The 24,811-nt window shown below is 34.5% G+C and overlaps 4 protein-coding genes across 11 annotated transcripts in view; 2 read left to right on the forward strand and 2 right to left on the reverse strand.

Moving 5' to 3' along the window:
• Nucleotides 1-5,528: 5,528 nt before the first annotated feature.
• On the reverse strand, nt 5,529-7,183 carry LOC119638954. Its single transcript, XM_038036110.1, has 2 exons — nt 7,081-7,183; nt 5,529-7,023 (listed from the first exon to the last, which is right to left on the reverse strand). The coding sequence occupies exons 1-2, from the start codon at nt 7,096-7,098 to the stop codon at nt 5,686-5,688; spliced, it is 1,356 nt and encodes a 451-aa protein (XP_037892038.1). The 5' UTR covers nt 7,099-7,183; the 3' UTR covers nt 5,529-5,685.
• Nucleotides 7,184-8,958: 1,775 nt separating this feature from the next.
• LOC119638955 lies at nt 8,959-10,618 on the reverse strand. The gene is made up of 4 exons (XM_038036112.1): nt 10,475-10,618; nt 10,285-10,408; nt 9,326-10,225; nt 8,959-9,233 (listed from the first exon to the last, which is right to left on the reverse strand). The coding sequence occupies exons 1-4, from the start codon at nt 10,550-10,552 to the stop codon at nt 9,043-9,045; spliced, it is 1,293 nt and encodes a 430-aa protein (XP_037892040.1). The 5' UTR covers nt 10,553-10,618; the 3' UTR covers nt 8,959-9,042.
• A 238-nt stretch (nt 10,619-10,856) lies between these two features.
• LOC119639031 lies at nt 10,857-12,133 on the forward strand. Its single transcript, XM_038036202.1, has 4 exons — nt 10,857-10,928; nt 11,001-11,088; nt 11,149-11,886; nt 11,949-12,133. The coding sequence occupies exons 1-4, from the start codon at nt 10,857-10,859 to the stop codon at nt 12,131-12,133; spliced, it is 1,083 nt and encodes a 360-aa protein (XP_037892130.1).
• Nucleotides 12,134-12,506: 373 nt separating this feature from the next.
• The window catches only part of LOC119638953, a 54,598-nt gene continuing 42,293 nt past the window's right edge, over nt 12,507-24,811 (forward strand). The window contains exons 1-2 of one of the 8 annotated variants that reach the window (XM_038036104.1): nt 12,507-12,574; nt 18,166-18,700. The gene's annotated coding sequence lies outside the window, so the exon portion shown is untranslated. The other 7 variants (XM_038036102.1, XM_038036107.1, XM_038036103.1 and 4 more) reach the window with 7 other exon arrangements.

Raw genomic sequence — 24,811 nt, forward strand, 5'->3', positions numbered from 1 at the left:
ACGGCCTGAAACAACAGAAAGAAACGAAGAAATAAGAAGGTGGGCGGTGGCCGCAATTTAGTAGATGTCTGCTCAATCGATTAGTCTTATGCTATTAGAAACTACGCACTCTCTATAACAATGACCAAAGTAAACTCTGGACTGAGAATTGACTCGGCTACTCACATTACCTACTATGTAACATATTGGTGCTTGCTGCTGCCAAATAAGAACAAGCAAATAATTTTTGAGCTTTATAAGTAAGTAAGTAATATAGGCTGCAAATTACAAATAATACATAAAAATGCATTATAATCATAATGTTATATAGTAACAGATAATCAGAGTATTACTAATCACAAAAGAAATTACTCAATGTAAGAATTATAGCACACTGTTTCTTGTGTTTGTGAAGCATACTTGCTGCTTGTACTTTTTAAAAAAAGAAATGGTGTATATATGTTATTCAGAACATAGCTCACTGCCGGCCATACAATAAGAAAGAAAGAGCAAAGCGTTTTTTTTTTTTTTTTCATATAAAATCGAAAAATTCACCTATGCTTTAATATTTTGGAAAGAAACGATCCGCTAATGAGTCATTAATCAAAGTAAAGGATAACTAGACGGCGACGGATGCAATCTATTATTCAAATGATAGTTTAGATGTAGATGTGAAAGCATTTGTTTCAGCGAATGCTAATTTGTTCATTAATTGCTTTCGAAAATTTGAGATTCGAATTTTTCAGTATTTCCATTTGTGTTTAAAACTTCTTTTTTTAAGTTTTTCTTACAGTATTTGAGAGACGTCTAAGAAAGAGTTTTGAGCTTATAAAGGGCTCGCAGTTTCTCATAAACATTATCTACTCCACAAATATCTTGCTTACCGGATTTGCTGTATACAAGTCAAATAAAAAATGATAGAAATTTACGCAGTTAGGATTATATTGTTACTAATCCCTAATAATTGCGGATCATACAAATTTTTGCACGACATCGGGCTTTTAACATAGGTGCGTTTTTTCACTGCTTTTTACATTCCATACCACTTATGGTAACACGCAGAAGGGCTTAAGAGGAACGATGTTTCAGAATCATTTTCTAAATCGACCTAAGCGTCTCTGCCCGTCTGATATCCGCCCATTCAAATTTTTGTTCAAGGTGAAGGTCGCAATTTTTTAGATATTGTAATGAAATTTGACCAAACGCTTTTGAAAATGACTTGGATCGGTCCACTTTTCGACCTCTCCCCATGTAATGCACCATTATATGAAAAAAAAGAATGCAACTTTTTGAAGTCTGATACATATAACCGTTCCTATGAAAAGTAAACCTTTATATAGTAAAGCGGTACAATTTTTAATATTTCATCAGTTCACAATAATAAATCAACCTTATCGAATTCGGACAACGGAGGCCTGTTTTGTGGATATCATCGCACGTAAGGACTCCTTAAATATGTAGATTGTCATGAAAAGTATGCCTTTGAATGGAAATAATGTGAAACTATTGGGTTACTACTAAAACGAATGAACAATCGATGTGGGGTATCTAAAAGTCCACTTCGCTCGACTAGACTGTTCTTCTTTTAATATACATATACGTTTTTCGTTTTTCATTAGATATTTTCTTTTGGTGTTACTGAAGAACACGTCCTGTTGAAGAGACCCCGATGATGATGGTACAAATATTGGAAAAATGATTGGCTGATAGAGCAACTCCCAAAGTGCAATTTGAAATAGATTCAAACGTTCAAATGGTTTTTAAATTTTTCTAAATAAAGCTCGATTTTGATCTTCCTAGATTCATTAAATTACAACAAATAAAAATGTTATAGTCGAGAAAGATCGTCCATTGAATACGCTACCCCAATCCACCTAGCACCTTTCTTGGCTCGTTTTGGTAACAACACATCAAAAATTAATCATTATTTTCATACAAAGGTACACTTTTCATGAAAGTCCACAGATTGGAAGACGCCGAAACATCATATGACGACATCAGTGATTTAAATGTACCAAACTTAATTCAGTCCCCAAAAAATCTTATTATTTTTCAATTTTCATCGTAGAAAGAAATGACTCCATATCTCCATGTAAAATTTTGCTTTTCATGATATCTCTTATGTAAGTTAGGGTCTAAAAACGCCTATGCGATCGAAATTCCCTACTGTTAACTTCTTTGGCTTGTCGCTACTGGACCAATGGTTAATTTCTTTGGCAATTTACTTTTATGAACTAACGGTTAGCACGAAAAATTGAAAATTGCACCTTTTTATCATATAAAGTCTCTGTTTTCATAAGAACGGTTATATGTGAGATGGTTCAAAAAGTTTCCCCTGCCGAAACAAATTTCACACACCACTTTTAAATTTCAAAATACTGTTACGCAGCGAGTTTTGTCGAAAAACTCTTTACCACATAACGACTTTTCAAATATCGGGAGTGGTCGAAAAAGGGGGCTGATCCGAACATTTCCAATAGCGTTCATCCTTGGATCAAAACACGTCAGTCTATCAAATTTCATCACAATATCTCAAAAATTTACATAGGCAAAAATGCAATGGACCCAGCCAGGCTTAGATCGATCCAGAAATGATTCACAAAAAAATTCTGAACCCGTCGGTACAATAAAAAGTGGGTCTGTCTCAAGCCCAGCTGGATTATTACATACGTACGCACAATTTTAATATATCCTACACTATAAAGGGTGAAGGAAGAAAGTAATATGCTGAAAACAGTCACTCTATCCTCCAGCCCGATTGTTCATTATAAACTAACATCTTTCGCAAACGCTGCGATTTAAATTCGGAATCGCTAATTTCGAAAATCTCAAACGAACAACCAATAGGCAGTACGTGTACCAAACATAGTTTGCAAACGATGCTTTTGAATATGAAATAGTATCTGGAGCAGAAGAGAATGCAATTGGGTAATTTAAAGCAAAAAAATTGCAAGTAATTCTGCTGTCATTGCTGTTTAGATATGAGCTATCGTAATTTATCTCGCTTTTTGCAGAGACAGAGAGAGAGAGAGGGAGAGAGAAAGAAAGAAAGAAAGAAAGAAAGAGAGAGAGAGAGAGAGAGAGAGAGAGAGCAGATAATTGAATACTTAACTTATCAGCACTAACGAGTTAATCTTTTCGCAAAATTCCACTATTGAATTCATCGTTGCTTACATTTCAGTTTCGTAATCTTTTGTTTTCAAAACAAAATATAAATATAGAAACAAAATATATATAAAAATTCTTTACAATCATAAATTTTCGTAAATAAACATGTAATGTTATATATGCGTAACATTCTAATTGCACTTTACAACTGATAAAAAGCGTTTTTTTTTTTTTGAATGTGTATATCTGTCCTCTGAATTAACATTTGTCTGCACAATATTTAAGCAAACAACACCCAGAGAGAAAAGCTTATCACCACGAGTGCATTAAACCATCATAAACTATGAACTTAGTAGTGTAATATTGAAGTTAAATTAGCCGCCAAATAATTTAAAAGAAGAAGAAGAAAAAATCGTGACAAATATTTCACTTCCCTTTTTGTTTTTCGAGTAATGATGGTCGCTGCATAAATTTATTTTCATTTTATTACTTTGCGTTCATTTTTTATTACAAAATCATTTTTTTTTTCTTTGGTTTGCAAGTTAGCAGCCCTTAATCTCTATAGAAATTTTTTAATCATTTCTTATCAGTTGTCACTTACTTAATTGTAGGCTTATATTCATCACGCATCGATGAACCGTTACTTCAGTTCAGTTTCATTATTTACAAATCTCTTGTCGCTTATCAGCCTGAAATAAAAATCAAATTTAATCAATGACTAATTAGCATAACTATAATACTTGCTGGACACGCTGCCGAGCGCTCGCCCACTCCATAACATATTTAGCAGTCAAAAGTCATTGTGTTTGAAGAACAATGATAGCAATGCCTATAATAAAAGTGCGACGGAATCATTGCTATTGAAATGATTAACCCTTTAATTAATTACCTCAGTTTTCTTTTTAGTTGAAGTTTTTTCCCAATGGTTGCGCCGGTTCAGCTTTAGTTTGGACCTACAAACTAACACGTAAACTCTCTAATAAAGTGAATAGCATTTAAATGCCGCTGAGCGTTATCGAAGGGAAAGTTAAGAAATTTGATAGGTGGACGTATAAAAAAGTATCTAGCTCGTACTGAAGTGGAAAAAGGAGGACTTTCTGTGCCTGCAAATTTTTGTAAACGGGAAGGCTATAAAATATTCAATTCATTTCCATTATTGATTGGAACAGTTAGCTTTTTAATTTTTACTATATTGCATATTATCGGTCGTAAAGCGAATCACCTCTCACCATTTGTATGTCAACAAACCTCGGATTATATATGAATTGCAGAATTTACATACGCTGGCCGAGGAAAAAATTAATGAATTTATTCGGGGTCATTTCTATTAGTAAGTAAATGCGTTTATATACTTATAAACACCCAAAAGAAAATCTTTGTTACAATTGTAGCATAATTCATTTTTTATCAGCCGTATGTATTTTGATCTGGACTTGCACTTTTTCATAGACAACCATCACGAGCTTAGTAAAAAAGGTGCCAACGTATGCATCGGATCATTAGTCCGCCTAAATGCTACTCTTAAGTACAAAAATCTCGGTTTACACGGTTGTAGCTTTTTTGATTTTTTCCACAAATAATGTGGAATTTCTTCGTAGTCATGTGGTGATTCAGCAAATAAGCGCTGCGAACAATAGCGTGCAACAATATATTGGTAAGTGCATGACTGACATTTGCTTAGAATTGACAAAATATGTAACCGTCGCGTATATGGTTAAAATCGATAGCTGCTCGTTGCTATGACGTACTTTACGACCTACAATATTGTAAAGAAATCACCATAACATCATTTTCAAACATGTATCGTCTTTGTATATTAATGATTGGAATGATCCGGCTCTTAAATATATGATCTGGTAAAAATTAATTTTTTATTCTGAATTCTCCTGCGGTGGTCATTTGGAGGTATTTACTTCATATTACGAATCGTAATATTGTACGCCGGCTGCATGCATTCTTATGGATAAAGCAGACTGCGCCACAAGTCCGCAAAATCAAATTATCAATCAAAATATCAAATTATCCTACGGCGTCTCCGTACTAGATCGACTTTGCATTGGCTTAGAGACTCTTGCTCAGCAAAGTTCGAACTTTATGCTTGCATATTCGCGTTTAGACTGCCGTCAAGGTTTCATCTAATGGTATCGTTTAAGTGAATGCAGAAAAAAAACAGATTGGAATCATGAGAACTCATTAGTTCTTGGCCGAACTATTTTCCACAATTTCAAGGGCATATTACCTGGATCCTTGCCCCACGGTTTAGATGAACAGAATTCGTTGGACGAAGAAAATGGAGTCAAATTACTGACTGGACTGAAGGATTTTAATTAGACAACCAACGCAAATGATACGCCTAGTTGAACTTGCTATATACCCAAAAAGTTTAAGTTATCTTTGTTAAATCCGATACTAACTCATATATAAGTTCGTATTACTTGCTCTTGGAGAAAATTGCAAAAAAGTGTGTATTTTCCAGAGTTAACGGAATTTGTACATCAATGTTAGCTAGCATGTATTAACAGAGAGATATCTGATCGTTACGTTAAGTTTGAATAGAAAAAAATTTTAATTGCTAGCTTTCCAGCTAAAGTAATTAATTTATAGGTTAGAGGAATTTTTCATATGCCGACGGCTATATTTGGAGCGATGAAAGGAATGGCGACGTCTGCGTGCAGCACCTGGCCACGTATGTAGCGACATATCATCATAATAGTCATCGTCACTAAGCTGAATTTCTGGTAGGTTTCCGAGAGGGTCATCAGTCGTTGGTTTATTTCCAGAATGCAAACCGTTGTCTATTTCGAAGTCTTCACCACTACCTTCTATCTCAGTACACTCGTCAATGCGCGACCCATCCGGCAATCGGCATTTAGTTTTCTCATCAACCAAATTGTCGTCTTTAATTTCTACTCCTTCAAAATCGTCGTCATCATCGTATTCTCCAAAATTATCATTCATGATCATAGGCCAAGAACCTATCATCGGTGGATAGTAGGACGGATACACACTAGCACCAAAGCTGCGACTATAAGAATAACGTTGAAAACAATTTATACATTGTGCGGGTACACCATATAACAAAATTCGTCCATAAGGTAACCGGTAACAACGTTCACAGCTCTTACTTCTGGTAGAGCTTCCCCTATTCGGACAACTGACATATGGCCAACGTGGTTGATAGAAACATTTCAATTTCCTTGACTGAGTCCTTTTGTGGTACGGTACATATTTAGTCGCCTGATGACAATTTTCATGTTCTTCGCTTACATTATCATCGTCGTCGACACTCCTTTCACAAACCTTCACCGGTTTGGCGAACATAACTCGTGCTTTGCATTTCTCTCCACAGACCCTGTGACGCTTGTGGTGACAACGTGCTGCTGTTGAAAACTTTGATTTGTCGCAGTTTTTCGATGAACGAACTACCAAGCAACAAGGCTGCGTATGATTGAAACCGAAACCAAACTTTCCACCAACCCGTGACACATTTTGGTGTATATGTATATTATTCAAACTGTTGTGAGTCACATTACCCAACTGATTATCGATGATGTTGTGAATTTCGTTAGTCAATCGTATTATATTCGTGGTATTCAAAGGTTTCGTAGGCGCCGCCCTGTAATCCGTATCGTTGACACCCTGAACTAAAATCTGTTCAGCTATAAGAATCGGGCACACTGGGCACTTGCCTTCGCAATCAGTCTGATTCGCTGCATTTTTACAACCTTCCTTGCAATTGTCCAAATTTCGATGGCATTCTTCGTATTCGCTTAAAGTTGGATGCTCGTAATTCTGGGCCTGAGTATGCACTACTATAGGGATACCTTTCAATGTATGATGCAAATAAGACTCGGAAGGTTTTACATTGACTATAGTAGCATTTTTACCAAATGCGGGAGTCAATGTTAAGCTGGAAACTGAAGTTATAATGAAGACCTGATAAATAAATTTTTATGTATTTTGAAATATATCTGGTATTACATTTTCACTAACCCAAACTAAATTTGCCATAATAATAATTTTTTTCGCCGCACAATTATTTCACACCGACTTTTTTATGTCAACTTTCCGGCTCGACGAACTGTCTACTACTAATATGATAATCGTCGCGCTAACGGTTCTGAACCGTAACTTTAGCTAACAAAGCTTTTCCGATAACCCTCTTATCTGAACTTTACACCCCAACTAACCAGTGCAGTGTCTGTTTAATAAGTGACAAAAAGTGGGCGTTATCACATCAGCTCCTCTTCCCCGTTTAAATGAACTAATGCAACTATTATATGTTTATTAATGATAAATGAAAGCTTTTACTCTGCTTACATGGTGAAAATCACATGCAAGTGCGTAAGAAATATAAAAATTTGTAGATGGTTTAACACGATCCACTATATACTCTAGTTATTTACACCGTATGTAGAAAAAATGACGAGCAAATATACCAACATTATGATTGCAAACTTGCCGTAGTAAGTGCAAAATCTCAGGATAGCATCGTTCGTGTTGAATTGAAATTGGATTGATTACTTGGCTCGATTTTTGTGCTTGTGTCGAAATAAAGAATATCTGCATATCTAGATATTAAGAAGAAAAGACGTTAGGGCTCCCAGTTTTAGGCGATTGAAACGTATTCGTTTTTATAGCATAAAGTCTTTCTGGGAATATTTTGTCTTTACCGTTTGGTTCAACTGCTGTTTTATTACGTTTTCTTAGGAGGCGACAAAATTTCTTAATAAAATGGTCAATAGAAAACTCGCACTTTGCCAATTGCAATTTCTTTGATACCAAACAATCCTCTATTTGATTTGTTCATATCATCTTTGAAACTTCAGACACAATTGCCTCGTTCACGTGTTAAGTTAAAATGATTTCATAGATATTGTAAACCAAGCAAAAAAGCTAAAAATAACCAGAACCAGAACAAATATTCGATATCTTTCCAAATTTTCTAACATTGACGGGGACGTGAAACAGGTCGCGTACGAAATTTATAAATATAAGCTTTGAGGACCAAAACCTAATGCAAGCTCAGTTTAAACGATTTGAAGGTTTTGTGGAAGAGATTCAAGTTTTCGAATAAAGAGACAAACTAATACGAAATATTGCAAATATATGCTAAAATCCTCGGCTGGTAAAGGAAAGGGGCAAAATAATTATGAGCCCTCAGAGAAAAAAACTTAGAAGATATTAAAAGAAAGAAGCATCCTAGAAGATTTGCAACGGTCTTCGAAACCGTCCAAGATTGTTCAGCTTAAAATTTTATATCGTCTTATTATATGGACGGAGGTGACAAGAAAAGCCGGTAGTGGGGTGAAATAGTTCTGTCTGATCTTTAATAACTGAAGCTCTGCATGGGTCATTTGGAGTTCCGATGTATTTTCCCAAAGGTCATATAAGTTTCACATTTGGAAAGGATATCAGGCCAACCGTACTTTTCCCATCCAACCAAGTTTAGTTGGTTGATGAGGGCAATACCATTGCTACGGCTCATTAATAGTGGCATATATTGTTACCCCTGTACCATTGGCGAGCTCCGCCACATTTGTTTCACATATTCCCTGTTCAAGTGAAGAAGAGATTATTTAACTGTAAGCGCTAATTGATGGCCCATTAACAGACTTCTAATAAGTACTGGCGAACGGTTACATTTACATCCAATTGTAAGAAGATTAATTTTTTCTACAAAGAGATCGGTGCAGATTATAAGTCGATGACCAAAACCGCATATTCTAAATCCTTTTTATCGCTACAAACGGTACAGAAAACTTAGTTAACCTTCTAGGAGCCACATAGCGATGTTAAATGAAATCATAATAATGCTAATGGAAGTGTTAGCCTATAAAAAATTTCAAAAACAAGTGCAAACCAAATAAATATTTGTGCATATATTACGATTGCTAAAAGCTTACGTTTTATTAAATAAAACAAAAAATTTTACAATTTAGAACAACAACCCTTCTACATGACATTGGAACACCAACTTTCATAACAACCATCTGCTTCTTGACAACCGAAAGAACCCGGATAATGAAAGCAATACTGTCGTTGATCGTAAAAGCGGCATCGATGCGACGGGCAATTGTAACGGTAACAATACGTTGAACAGAATTCCATATGACCTCCACTACAACCCGAACAATCGTAATAGTCTAAAAATGGGAAAAAAACGCAAAGGAAAAGAACGAAACAAAAATAAGTTGGATTTAGTTGATCAGTGCGGTTAGCAAGTTGACAAACAAACCTCTAACCGGCGGACACATTCCTGCTGTTTGACAATTCGCCGACATAGGCGGCATTACCATCCATGGATGTTGATAATGCATACGCGGCGGTTTTAAGTATACCATAGGTGCAACGCAAATCTTACCACATAAGTACTTACGACGACTACGGCAACTCCAACGTCCATCTTTCTTTTCACAAACACGTGGCGATCGAACTATACAACACTTTTGAGTAGTATTTGTTCCTCTCTCATGAGAATCACCATTGTCACATTTATCCCCACTGCCGTCAAGTTCACCACTTTTATCGTCATCACAATCAGAACGATCATCATTATAATGATAATCGTCGCCGCTATGTCCATGCTTTGATGATAATTGTAATGTGACCGAGGCATCCACCGTTAAGTTGTTTACACGGTTTATTACAATATCGGTTTTCGTCCCATTAAAGTGACTTGTCACTGTGTGATTAAAGACAATATTATGCTCAATAGGCTTAACTGGAGAGCAACTGAATCCAGTCCAAATCGTACCATCCGGACACTCTATGACTAAACAACGCCCGTTTTTAAGAACTGTACCCTTAGGACAGTAGAAGGTGTGACATTTCTCACCAAATTTTACCGTACCAGAGGGACAATCGCCCGGTTTTCCCGTAGGTGTTGGCGGACGTGCCGATGTCGAAGAACCATTCGGAGGAGATGGGGTAACTGGGCTAACTGTTGAAGGACCATTTAAATGACAAGTTGGAGGACAGAAAGTTGGATTTGCACAAGTCGTTGAAGTGCAACAGGTACTTTGTTGAACACACGGACTAACATAATTTGAAATGCCACAACAATAACAAGTTTGTTGTTGTACACAATTAGTTACGCAAGCAATTGGACAACAACCGTTATTGATAGAAATTTCACCTGCAAATATAAGTAAATTACTAACCTAAAAGTAGTTTTTCTTTTGCTTTTGTACTTACTTGCCGTACAAATATTTTGAGTGATAGCGTTACAAACTCCATTGAAATATACATGCATCTGTGGACATCTAGAATCTTGAACAACGCATGTATTACCAGCTTGTATATAACCCTGAGAACAATTCTAAAAAATACTAGGTATCATCATTAAGATCTTTATAACAAAAACTCGCAACAGTTGATTACTTACACCTCGCGTTGCCCAAGGAAGCGTTAGAAACAATGTTACCATTAGCAATTTTATATAATCACGGATTTGTGATGCCATTATTATAAGCAGATCGATACGACATCAAACACAAATGATCGACAACTGATGCGCTCACTCTTGTTGTATGTTTCTAAATAGTGTTTGAAAAATGTAAAAAGAAAAATTTGATTTGGATTTATATGCTGTCATCATTATCAGCTGACCATATGGCCTTGGCCCAAACACGTTCTCTTTATGCCGACTTACAGCTAATTGCATATTATGCGATCATTAAATCTCTGTTCCGTCCATCCTATGCTCTAAGTAAACTTATTTAAATGATCGATCGTTTCAGTTTCACTTTGAAAACGTTCAGATGCAGATGGCAAAGGATTTTAAACTGTTTTTATTGCTTATCGCTCTAAATGTGAATCATATTAATAATCAGTGGCCGGTAAGTAACCATAGGAAGCCTTAAGTAAACATGAGTGCACTAACTAAGTGAATTGATCATATCAAAAATCAGGTAATTGTACCGCAATGCCCACCCGGCTATGAATTGAGAATGAATTTATGTCATTTTGTCGAAACGCAACCAAACCGATGCCAACAAGGTCAGTTGCAAATAAAATTTGTAGATATTAGCATAAGACACTGAAAAATAAATTTTTTAGGTTATTTTTCCCCTTGTACGCATTTATTAAATTCTACAAACGCGATCTTGAATGATAAAGGAATTACTACGACGTCAGTTCGGCAACAAAAACGTTGTCCACATGACTCAGTTTTTATAGATGAAAAATGCCGCAAAATCATTTGCACCATGGGTGAATACTATCAGGGCCAGTGTTTGCATCCCGCCTGCCCACCGGGTTTGGTATGGCGTGGAAAACGCTGTCAAAAACCCGGCTACCTTGAAACTATTATTGAAATTGATAACGTATTAATTAATAAAATATACGATAAACCCTACACCGTTATCGAAAACAGCACAAGTCACGTCGCTCATCATAACGATATCAGTAAAATTACCCCTATTCCTGCTACTACTAATGCGAGTCCCCGCCAAACTCCGTCTACTGTGAAGCCTACGGCTCCAAGCACTCCTCGAAGCACTCCTACCAAGCGCCCTGTTTCTACGACCACCACTACTAGGCCTAACGGGAACACCAGCACTCCGCCTTTGGAGTGTTGCGTGGTGGTGACACCTCGTATTTGTAAACTTTATGGTGAAAAATGGGTTTGCTTTAATCGTCGTAGCAGAACTTGTGAGGCCAGAATATGTACAGCATCTATCGTTTATTTAAAAGCTCCTGAAATTCGTTACAGACATCCTTTACTGATAATGCCACCAAATCCAAATTTAACAAGTTGTCAAGAAAGCAGCTGCGACATGTTTACTACGAACAACGGTAGTTGCTTATATAATTATTGTTTATTCATATTGCACTCCCGTACTGCTTGATTTTTTCAGATACTATTGATTGTTCTGGATGCTCTCATAGTAATTTTGCAAAATGTTCTTCATATTGTTATCGTTATATGTGCCCGGCGGGTTCTTGTGCTTTCATGGATCTAGAAGCATACTGTAATTTAAATTACTACCCAGGAAAATTCGGCTGCTTAGAGCAAGATGGCTGTATATGGAATTGGTGTTAAATTTTGTATAATTTTTTTAACTAACTTGTTAAAATATATAATTGAAAACAACAAAACCCAATTAGAAACGCGAAAGCAGAAATTTTTAATCTTTTCTTTGCGATCAACAAAAAGTTTGCGTAAAAGCATTTTCAAATAAAAGTTATTCCAATATAATAACAAAACATGTTAACCTCATAACAGACCACTGTTAACGAACATGTTAACTAAGTTATGTTATATTTTACATATTGAAAAGCTTTTACTTTTTATTTTCTACTTATTTTTGCATACTTTCTTGATAAATTGTTAGTTTTACAATGAGAGTTTAATAGAATAGACGGGTAACGGAATAACCCGGATGAGTCGACCGTAACGTTGCTAATGCGATAAGTTTTAAATAAAAAAGAATTTATATAAATAAAAAGAAATTTAATGTTTAACATTAACATATATTCTTTGGTAATTTAGTGCATTTTGAATGGAAGTGTTTATGTTTGTTTTGTAATCGTATGTACATCTGTTTGTGCGTACATGTTCAAGAGTGACATTTTGTTTTTACCGTATATTATAAATTGAGAAGAGTATGCAACTAAATAATGCTTTTTTCTCTGTTGCTCTCACAATCTCTGATTGTTACAGAGCATTTATGCAGTTTTCTATGCACGATAGCGCAAAAGGAAGAGAACACTAACGAAAAAATAAAAAAAAAACATTATTAAAAACAATTCTGTAATTCAAAGAACAGATTGTATGTTAATTGGCAATTGTTGAAACTGCACGCGTTTTATACTTTAATCAGCTTATCGGGTATATGATACGATTACTAATGCTACGCCTTGTTTATACTGCGGCATCGGCACCGTTCATTATATATTCATGATGATGACGTTATTGTTGGTCTATGCTGTTTGATTTTAAAATTAATTGCTGAACAAAAAAAATACAATATTATTTTAGAAATTTTTAATTTTTTTCGATAAGATTGAAGCAGCAGCAACGCAGCTGAGGCAAGCAATACAAAAGAAAAGGGTTAATTATAATTTTGTTGATTCTTCAGCTTAAATGCTCTTACTAACAGCGTAAATTTATAATCCCCCCTTTTTAAACTTAACAAACTGCGACAAACAACAACAAATGCCAACTGTAGGTATATACTTTTAACCGCATCCACATAAAAAATAATCGGTTTTGTTGTATTAGATTGAAATAGTTTGGGGTATGTAGGGGCGTTACAGTTACTACAATACCTTCACATGTATTCCGTTCACAGTAAACATCAACTGTGAGCGAATTTATTGAAATTCCATGCTGTAACTTCCTGCGGCGCAGACATACAAGTGAGAGCTGGCGCAATCAAATTGCATACAATAGTATATATATGGCATATGTATACAACTATACATAAAACGCAATCGTGTGTACGTGTTGACAACTGACGTTTGAACACTGCGTGACGTTTAATATTTACAAAATTCCGAACCGACCGACTGACAAAACGTTGCTGAAAACGTACATAAATATTCACGAAAAACCTAAAGAAGCCAAAAAAAAGTGCATCATTGCATCTTTGAGAGAGAATTGAAACGATTTCAACGTAATGCAAAAAGGCTTAATTGATATGTATGTAGAAATGTATTTTGATTTTGTTTTATCAAAAGCAAAAAAAAAGGTGGGGCTTCTTACAATGTATATTTGTTTATACTTCTATGCATCAATTTGCGATGTAAGGGGCTTTGTTGTTTTCTATCTATGAGGACCTTGAGTGTTAATTCCGTCAATCATTTCAAAGTTATTATTCCCACAATTAGTATCGATTTAACAGCTGGCCATAGTCCACCCATACATAAATACAACACTTCTGAGCGCCTAGAGGAAAAATTTTCAACATAACAATTACTTTGGTGAGGTAAATTCATTTAAACAGGAATTTCAATACTCTTTGCTTTACTTAACTGTTTGTTGCCACTTACAGATTTAAGATTAACAAGACTACGAGTTTTTATTTTAAATTGAGCTTATATAAGAAATATATTTATAAATATCAAGTCGCACCTCCTCGAATTTGGATGGCGTAGATCTAATTTTTGGATGCCAACGCATATAAGGATTCCTCCAACATGCAGGCACTCAGGGAAAGTACGCCCTCGCAAGTCCAATTTTTGGTGTGCTATTAACAAAACCTGTAAATAACTGTGTTAGGCGAAGTGATGTAGGATATCTATGGTTCGGACAAAATTTTCTTCAAAAACACTTTCTGACGGATGTTAAATTAATTATAGATCCCGATCGAAAATATTTGTTAATCTGTTAGCCTAAGTCATTTATACTTAAAATAAACTATATGCGGTAATTGGTTGTTAAGCGGTATTTATGAGGTCATATTGCTGTGTAAACGATTTATAAACAAGCAAAAACACTATAATGGGGCAATTAAATACCATACACAACTTCTTTTAATAGAGTTATTCATCTAGCGACTTTTCAAAATAAGTTCTTATACAGAAAGTGATCGAAAAAATGGTCCGATTCGAATCATTTTCAATACCTTTGGGCCAAAATACTTTTATCGAATTTCAACAAAATATCTCAAAATATTACTGCAAGAAAGGCGAATGGAAAGACAATATAATATAATATAATTAATATAATAAAAGTTGGACCTTTATCCAAGTCCTCCTAAATGTAGCATACATCCACTTAAACCATGCATCACGCATGGTATAAAAATTTTAAAAGCAAAGCAATCCTAAGTAAACAAAAGCGTGCGTAGGAACTTTGCTACATGCAAAAAAATAGGGAGTTTAGAACAAGAACATCACCTTTTGTCATGTTATGTTATACGTCTGCTACATATTTAAAAAAAAAAAAATAATAAAAAGATAATCCAACCGTGATGCCTTATCGCATCCCAAAATAACAATTAAGACTTCTTTAAATAACCACCACCAACAAACGTTGTTCAATTGTTCATTGTTAGTTCACCTGGTTTTAGAGTCGGTAGTGAAGGATGGGTTTAAAAGTGTAACGAGAAAAGTGTAAATTTATCCCAAAATAAGCCACAAAAGCCTACTAACAAGGTACGTAAACCCAGGAAAGAGAAAAATTCTTCTGAATAATTCTTTCTAAGCGCATTTTGGGCAATAAATTTGTTGTAATGCCTTCAAATTTTACATTACTGCTTGCATTTTATACATTGTGACGACTACATACACTTCTACTCGTTTGGCAATTCTCAACCATGTGAGAATAAGCGTCCACATTTGTTTACAATTCTCAATACTTGAACATGTATTTCTACTTAATATGCCTTGTTACGTGAACTAAGTTTTTGCATTTTTTTTAAACTTTATACGAAAGTGTTGTTCCATCCGCTCTTAATTATCCTAGACATCCGCGATGTACGGTGGCGTGTGTTTGTTTGCGCGTAGAAACGATATCTGTTGCTACGCTATTCAAATATGTCAATGCCGAGAGCTTGAACATAGTTTGTAGAGCTACTGTTGAACATGGTGAGATCATACTCTGCGCATAGACGGTTCACTATATTCCAGTGTAACGTGCTACGTTGCAAACTTAGAGAATTTTTTTTGGCTCCTGAGGGACAGCATCTATATACTCAGTTCGAGAGGCCGTCGACCCACCTGTGTATTATTGTAATGTATTATTTTATTTATGGGTTTTTCTGCTCGTTGGGTCTTAACATGTTGACGAACGGATAAACTGCAATGAGCTGCAGAATTGCCTATCTGAGGTCGGATTACCTATATTTTGTAAGGGAGTAATCAGATTATATATAATATTTCATACATAATTAATGCTACAACATCCATCCGGATATATATCGAATTTTTGAAATAACTATTATAAAGTTTGAATGCTATAGTGTCCTCGTGTTAATTATGCCTGAGGCAAACTTTTGCAACTACATTCGAGTTTATCATGTGTAAAGTAAATCTCAACAATTTTTTCCAAACAATACGTTTTGATATTGAGGTTAGACCGCTGAAACATAGTCCGTTTCCTCAACACACTAGGTATATATATGAGTACGCCGCATAACATATACTATAAACTGCTAGCGAATTGAACTTTTTGTAAACTAGATCGCAGTAATTTCATACATCTGGTACCGATAACTGCTGATCAGTATTCGATAAGAAAATTTCATTCAATCAAACAAAATTTCAGTGCAAATGCTGGAAACTTTTATTGAATTACAATTTCGCAGATACAGGTGCTGTCAGACAGACTTTGGTTATCTCATATAAATGAATAAACATCACCATGTACAGAACGCCTTTTCATTTTAATCAATAACGTTTACCCTGCACATGAAAATCCACAAATAATAAATAATGAAGAGAAATAAATTAAGTTTTTATTCTTTATTTCATTTTAGTATCTTGATTATACTTTAAATTCCAATGCTTTTAATTTATATCCGTATGCAATAACACAATAGCAGCACGAAAGCAAAATGTATTTGCTAATGTGAAAAATTTGCATTTGAGTATGTTTTTTTTTGTATTGGTGTATGGGTAGGCAAATATATGTATTTTTGTATATAAATATTACTTTTCCAGTTGTTAAGACAACTGATGTACTAATGTAAACAAATCGTTAAATATTCACACAATTCTTAATGAGTTCGGTCATACAATACATGTGCATGTCAATCTTATCTCATACACATGCGCTTCATGCACACTACAATACAAAATATACTTTTATGCAAATGTATATTAGAAAAGTAACAAAGCAAACAAACTAAATAATATATAGAAGAAAAAAATTATTAACCGCGTAGTTTCACACATATTCAATTTCTTCGCTTCTCTCTGTTTTGTTTTTTTTTCTTTTGCGTTTTAATTTTAATAAACAAAAGTTTTGTCTTCGCCTCCTTGGCCCAATGACAGCAGAAACAGTGCACAGCATCATCTCTCCGCGTTATTGTTGAGTAAGACAAAAAAAAACACAAACAAAACAAAAAATCTCAGTGGTGTTCTCTTCGTCTCGTTTAATGTTGGGCCATTAGATATGACTTTAGTTATTATAGTTGTAGATGTAGTTGCAGTTTTGTTGGTATTGTTGCTGTTATAGTCCCCCCAAAGAGGTTTCTTGCGCATATTTAATGTTAACCCTTACTCATGGCACTGTCCTACCCGAACAAGCCCGAAAACAGCCGCCACCATCACTATTACTACTACTAGTTACTAACAACACCATCAGCCAGCTTCGCCACGCCATGCCAGTCACTCTGTCAGTCATTTCAGCTCAACAGTCTGTTAGTTTCAGTCAGTATTCTCTTGAGTCTCGTGCGGTGGTGGTGGCTTTGGTAACGAAGCGCGAACATTAAGAATTAAACCAAAATAATGAAATAAAGTAAAAAAAAGACAAAAAAAAAAAAACAGAAAACATCACAAACAGATACATATCAAGTAAAAATTTCCAATTTATTTTTGTGTTTTTATTTTTAATCAACAAAAATCACCAATATTTGAAGGAAAGAGGAAACCCACAAATTGACGTCGTGTTCACGGGCAAAAGCAATAAATGGTATTAAATTCATAACTGCGATAATCGTGCTAATTGAACGCTTTGTATGAGTGAGTGCAAGTGTGTATGGGAATGTAAAATATGCATGTATGTATGCATGTTTGTGTAAATTACTGACCCAACAGTACCGGAGTAAGTGAGTGAGTGAGTGAGTGAGTGTGCGCGCAATAAGAAAAATTGTGTTGTGATATATACACAACCAGCGCCTACCAGTTGCGTTTACCTTGAGTAATGTTAAATAAATGAATGTTGTCGTTGCCGTTGGTGATACCAACGCATACGTTAAATAAAATTAAAAAGAAAAAAAAAAGCGAAAAGATAAACAAAAAATTAAGAGTACAGACATAAAAACCACTCAGTGCTGTAATAATTTGTAAAAGTTTGTCATTTCTTTCTCCTTTTTTTAAGTTTATCTATTTATTTTTTATTTATTTATTTATTTTCTTTTTTTTATTTTTTTTTTATGATATTCTTTCGGTTTTTATGTGTTACAGTAAAAGTAAACAAAACAAACAAATGATAACTTTGTGTCTTTCAACCATATGTGACAGTTTCCTAAGGTAGAAGATGGCAGCAAAAGAGTAAAATAAAAAAGTGTTATGCGGCACCACGCCCTCAACTACATCGGGATATTAAAACAATAAGTTGAAATATACATAGCTATAACAGTTCAAGTGCACACACATTTCGCATAAGCGGGTGTTTATAGAACCACACACTCAATTTCATATGCGCATAAAGAAATAAGTCAAACAAACTGATCGACTGACTGACTGACTGACTGACTGATTGTCTAACCAAATAACTAACTGACAAACTGACTAGCTGTATGTCTGTTTAATTGTGAGAGTTGTTCTTGTGTTTTTGTTGCCATTAACGAATGCGATTGTGCGAGCGAAAGGGTTTGCGGGTGTGCGTGTAAATGAAGCAGTGTATATCAAACGAACGTCAACAACATCATAATCGTCAACGTTGACACTTATACGTTGATGTCGAGTTGTTTTGCGGTTGAGCTGTGTAATTGTAAAAGTAAGCAAAAATATTTTTATAGAAAACTTTTCTCCTTTTTTTTTCCTTTATTATTTATTTATTTAACTTGCATAAATAACAGCTTTATTACTTACACACATAGTTATGGGATTTTTATCATTTATAAATAAACGTACAGCCCTGGACACATTAAAAACTACCGCGAGAAACTTTAATAAACATTTTTGAATTATATAACTAAAGAATTTTATTCTTAGCCATGCTGTGATACGAACAAATACTGTTTTAGAAAAGTTGTTTGATCATTTTTTTATTCTTTCTCATTTTGTCGGTTAATACGACGGATGCTAAACTCAGTTATAAAATATAAAAATAATTGTATCCTACAACATCTGTGTTGCAGGAGTATATTAAGTTAACGCGCGAATTGATGCAACGCCCAGAAAGATTGGTTATAGATCCGTCTTTTATTATACTGATCGATTCACAAAGTTATTCCGCCCGTATATCTTTGTTCGTTTGGATCCAATCTACATGTCGTTATTTTTCAGGTATATGGAACAAGTTTGGTACATTGGTGTATTTTAGCACAAGAACGAACACAAATGGTTCGAATCAGGGGATTTTTTTGACCACTTCCTACTTAAAATCTTCCTTTGAAATGTCGTTACATGAATAGGGTTAGGGCGTGTTACAGAGTAACGCTTTTACATGTTTTCAATCAAGATCATTTTCATTATTTCACAATCCAAATTGGTTTGGAGTGTTGTTAGAACATGTGGTTCATTGCAATGCTGAAAAGTACAATATATATCGTGAATTGTATTATATGTTCCAAGAAAGAAAAAAATGGCTGCGCTGGTTGCACCATTAAAGTGATCCGGAAAAGTTAAGTACGATTCCGTTAAGAATGAAAGCAAAGCTAATGCTCCACTTGCCGAGGTCATGGTCTACACACGCAACACCGAACAATATAAGTCGTACATACCAATTACCAACGAATCAATGACCGATTTGCTTACAATGTGCCGGGTAGACTGACAAAGAGGCGCCTAAATGTAGTAGTGTAGTATTTTTATGGATAGGCGGCAAGCGATCTCCTTCGTAAAAAATACATTAAATGTTTGTCCTTTATCCCAGTCAACATACTGGCAAAAAAGTATTACGAAACGACCAGAAAAAAAACAAAAGGGTCGTCGCAGATACCACAACGCGTGTCCAACGTCAAATAATTTGTTGCACTTTGCATTTGGAAGACCCATTGGAAAGACAAAAGGCAAAATGGACAGATTCTTATATTTATACTTTCGACACTCTGTCAAAAAATTAATTTTTAACACACGCTAACGGCCTAACCCGTTTGGTAAGGATTATAGATGACTCCTTATTATTAGGAAATATTAAAATTTTGGGAAAGGCCGGCGCTTAGAAAACGAAGAGAATCTCGTTGAACCTTCGGTGAAGAATGTAAAAAAACAACAATGAATTTTTGGAAGCTATCAAAGAAGTTTGGTGTTGCATATCGAACAAGACATGTTAAAGGGTTATCGAAAGCATTGGTCAGGAATGTTGGGTAATTGATGGAAAAGAAAGCAATTAACCTACTTGGTTATGAGACTTTATATCAATATTTTTCACGTAGTAAACCTTGTGGTAATTTTAGGTGAAAAGACCTTTCGTACAGTTGCTATTATGCTTAGTGTATTCATTATTTTTTTGCAATTAATTGCACATTCTACAATTTTTTCTATATATTTCAAATTATATTTTAAAATAAAAATATATTTTCGCATTTTGTTATTATTTAGTAAATCTATGTGTTTTGTCAGTGCTATTTACATGTCCATGGCTTCATATACCTGGATGAGTTCATATACCTGCTCACTTATTTATGTATGCATATATATATGTTATCACGGCCTATTGTGGTTACTTATTATGTTTCTGCACATGTAAGTGTGTATGTGGGTAGACTTTGTGCTGGTTTTTTTTTCGCAAAGCTTCTCTTGTTGGGCGGGCGCGCATACATTTACTTTGTACTTGATCACAATTCGTGAATGCAACAACAAGAGTTCTACTCCTCCACCCCTACCCTGCTCGCAGCTCTTCGCCTCTTAAAGATGAGGATTGTAAGTATGTCAAGCTTTCCTCATATTACAGCCTAAGGCCTTTATTTGCTTGAAGGCCTAAACATTATTTTTATTAGATTTTCCATCTAAGACCAAACAGTTCATTGACCACAAGAAAATTGAAAAGTACCTCGAATATATTTCAGTTAAATTCCTACGTAAAGTATACTCGGAATATAGATATGTAGTGAATACAGAGAATATGTATTTTATCTACTTGGAGTATCTATGAACACGAATCCCTAATTCATTTTGATTTCTACGATTGGTATACGCATACAGAAGATAGACTTAATTTCTCAGAAAGTTGCAATTTGTGTCCGTTTTCTCTTGTACTCTGCCACTGCTAAGAGAGAAAAGTAAATCCAGGATTCCCCCGTAATTGGTCGCGCGTGTTTGTTTATATACGGAGTGAAAACCCGAATTTCGACATAGTATAATATTTGATGATGTCTTATGATCGCTTTGAGCTAAGCTGCGTATAGAAAAAGTCCGATTTAATGTCAGAAGAAATTTAAACTAAATTAAACTTGTTATGCTTAACTACCTCAGATACCTGACACCTGTTAATAGGGTTCCACGAGCATATCGGCGAACTGAGCGAGTTACTTTGTCCAAATCAACATATATCATGACATACTTTATATATAAAATAAAGTTAGATTAAAATGTCACCTGTTCTTGTTTTCGACAAATAAATAATATCCGCATTTATCAATCGTTTTCTTCTTCTTCACGTCCTTCACTTTACGTCAACGAATTAACGAATTAATTAGAAAGTATCGAGCTTACTTATCACACTACAACGTTATTATTATTATTATTTATTCGGAGATATGAATTGTAAAACTGAAGTCTTGAAGCGCTAGCATCTAAAGCTATCGAGTTTACTGAAAACTCCACCACACTTGAGGTTGGGTTGTTACCCTCTGCCTGCTAGGGCAAATATAGTCAAAAATTTTTAGAATTTGATCAACCAAGATACTATAAAGTCTTTTGTTTCGGTTCGAGCTTTCATGTTGGATATGAAGGCATTTCGAATCTTGTTCTTGTATTTAAGGCAACCCTTATGAATCATTTTTAAATGAAAAACTTTTTGTTTTTCCTATTTATTTGCATTTGATGTTCAATCCTATGCAAGAAATCATCATCAGCTTTTAACAAGTGTGAGCAAGTTAGAGAGAAAAATAGTCATCACAACGATTCTATAGGTAATAGTCAGCAATAACATTGTAAATAATATTTTTACACCTATTGCCGAACTATGAAGAAATAATAGATTTGTTTCTTCTAGAAATACGCTTCAGAGGACCTATGAAGTGCATAAGTTTAGCTATTTCGCTATTATCTATAATGTGTCGATAGGATATTTGGATGATTGGATTAAAGTCCATGAAGTGTGTAAGTTTAGCTATTTCGCTTTTATCTATCAAACTTGCACATGAAAATGCTATAAACTTCAACGAATTTAAGTTTTATTTAATGGATTTAAGATTTCGGAAATCAAGCCCAGCAATAAATAAAGATAGAAAGAAACGTATCTATCTCAATCAACTTTGTATGTTTATATGCTTTACTTTATCTATTTTATTGTCAACTCACATGTATTACATTAATAACAGCTTAAGGGGCGTATGAGCGTACAAATCTCGATTTTACAGATTCGTTAACAATATTTTTATATAACACTTTGTTCTGATTATTATTGCGATAACTCGCACTCTTTTACGAGCAATCTCTCTTTGCCCTTCTCTCTCCCCCATGTCTCGTCGACGTTTGTCTGACTCATGTAATTTTAGAAAAAGAGGAGCAAAGCAAGCAACACAAACAAATCATTTTCCACCTATTTTCCTGATAAGAAAATTCAAGCGAGAGAATAAGAGAGAATAAGAAAAAAACAAAAGCACAACATAATATTACATACATTTGTGTATGTAACTTAGTATGTATGCATGTATGTATGCATGCGGGTATAAAAGAAAAATATGACAAGACAACGACTAAATATGAAAGCAAACGCGTTCTTTTTAACATTGTATTGATGCGGTGTGTATATATCTCAACATAGTCATCATCATCATCATCATCATTATTATCATCATCATCATCAATGTGACATTTGTATCCTGAAGCATAAAATAATTACATCCTTTGACAAATGCTTACGGTAGCAAACCAGCAACAACAAGAATAAAGGCAACGATAACGACGAAAATTGAAAACTTTTAAAGAATATACTCTTAAAAAAAAAAGATTGAATACAATAGGAAGGAACTAAAACTTATTCAAACCTGCATATATCTGACTAAGAAGCATGAAATCATTGAAAGTCACGTTTTTCAATGCTCTACTTGATAAAAACACATTTAACACGTCAGAACAAAGCTGGAACTCAATGAAGTCGAAAGGCTTTCTAGCCATGAACTTTGATAAATATCTCTCTATGTGAAGGAATCTTCAAAACCTGCACATACACACATATACTAGAGTGGTTTTACTTTTTTTCAATTTTTTTTTTTTTTTTTTCGTTTTCTTTAAAAGGAAATGAGAAAATGTGAAATGTGTGCAAAAGATGTCATTATCTGTGTAAATATACATATATATTTATATGTATATGCATACATCGCACACATATCTTACACATATATGCACACATAACGTGTTATCATAAATTTGCAGCAGTGTATTAAAAGCAAACGGAAACAGGAAAACAATGCAATACAGTAACATATGCATATAAAAAGTAGCAGAATGTACGTAAGAAGCAAGCATAATGGGTGGGCTACTAGTCCACTAGTACCATGATTTTTGTATTATGAAATGTACCATTTTTGTCATTAACAACACAAAAACGCTTTTCCACAACGCCAACATACACGAAGCTGGTGCGCGTTTTCCAATGTCCGCATGCCATTGGATAGATTGTTATAATCGTGTGGTAGTCCCAAAATTGTATAGTTCTTCAGAATGACTGCTTAAATTATATATGGCATTGTATAAAACGCCCATTTTCATGACTATCAATCATTGGCACAAGTATTAAGCTGTATGTGCCTAGGTTTAACTGTTAACAATAGCAAACGCTAGATACGAAGGCAAATAAGCATTGTAAGCACTATATCGATTCAGACCGCACAGATCCAGAGTATTTATGTTTCTTAACGCCTTTCAAACGTTCTTTATGTCACAAAGGGCACAACGTGGAAGCTTAAACATGTTTATCACATGTTATCGGCCAAGCCCACCAACGCACATCTCTTATCATCTCTGAAGTAAACCGTTAATATTGAACAATTGGGAATTCATTTTTTTCTGATTTATTTACGTTAGATAGTTAAGGTAGGTTCCAAAGGGCCGCCTTGACGGTCATTAAAAATGGTATTTTTCCTTTAGGCATGAGTAACGCAGATTTAAGTTGTCTTTTCAAGGAAAATCATATCAGAATGTTTGCTGCTCTCGGTTTAAGAAAACAATAAATCAATAGATCGCCCATCCTTTGTCCATTCCTTATAGAACATCCATCGTCAGTGTAACGTAATAATGACAATGATCAACTTCATTAAAAACATGTTTCGGCGCTTTTCGGTTTTCATGTTTAATTTAAAGATTTTTGCTAAATAAAAGAAACTCTTTTTTTTCAGGCTTTATTTGTATGAGTAAGTTTTTCAAACATTTTTTCATCATGTTTGGAAAGAAAAAAATTCATAAGTAAAAAAAAAAAAGAAAACCTTATTATGGAAACCACATTCACACACAAACCCGCAAAAACAAGCACATTTGTGAATACATTGTTTGCTATACAAGTGTTTCGGTAAAGTTTAGAAATTAAAATTAGACCACATTTCAAAATCGACATAACCAAAAATGTATGTCCGTGCAAATGTATGTAAACACATCATATAAATATGTATGCTTATGTACTGAAAGAGATTTGTGTGTGTATATACAGCATGTGTTTATGGTAACAAAGAAAAAACAAACTAAGCCACACAATAACAGAAAAATTCCCATAGAGTGAAAT

The sequence above is a fragment of the Glossina fuscipes genome, unplaced genomic scaffold, assembly GCF_014805625.2.
Source record: "Glossina fuscipes isolate IAEA_lab_2018 unplaced genomic scaffold, Yale_Gfus_2 111, whole genome shotgun sequence".
Taxonomy (NCBI): Eukaryota; Metazoa; Arthropoda; class Insecta; order Diptera; family Glossinidae; genus Glossina; species Glossina fuscipes.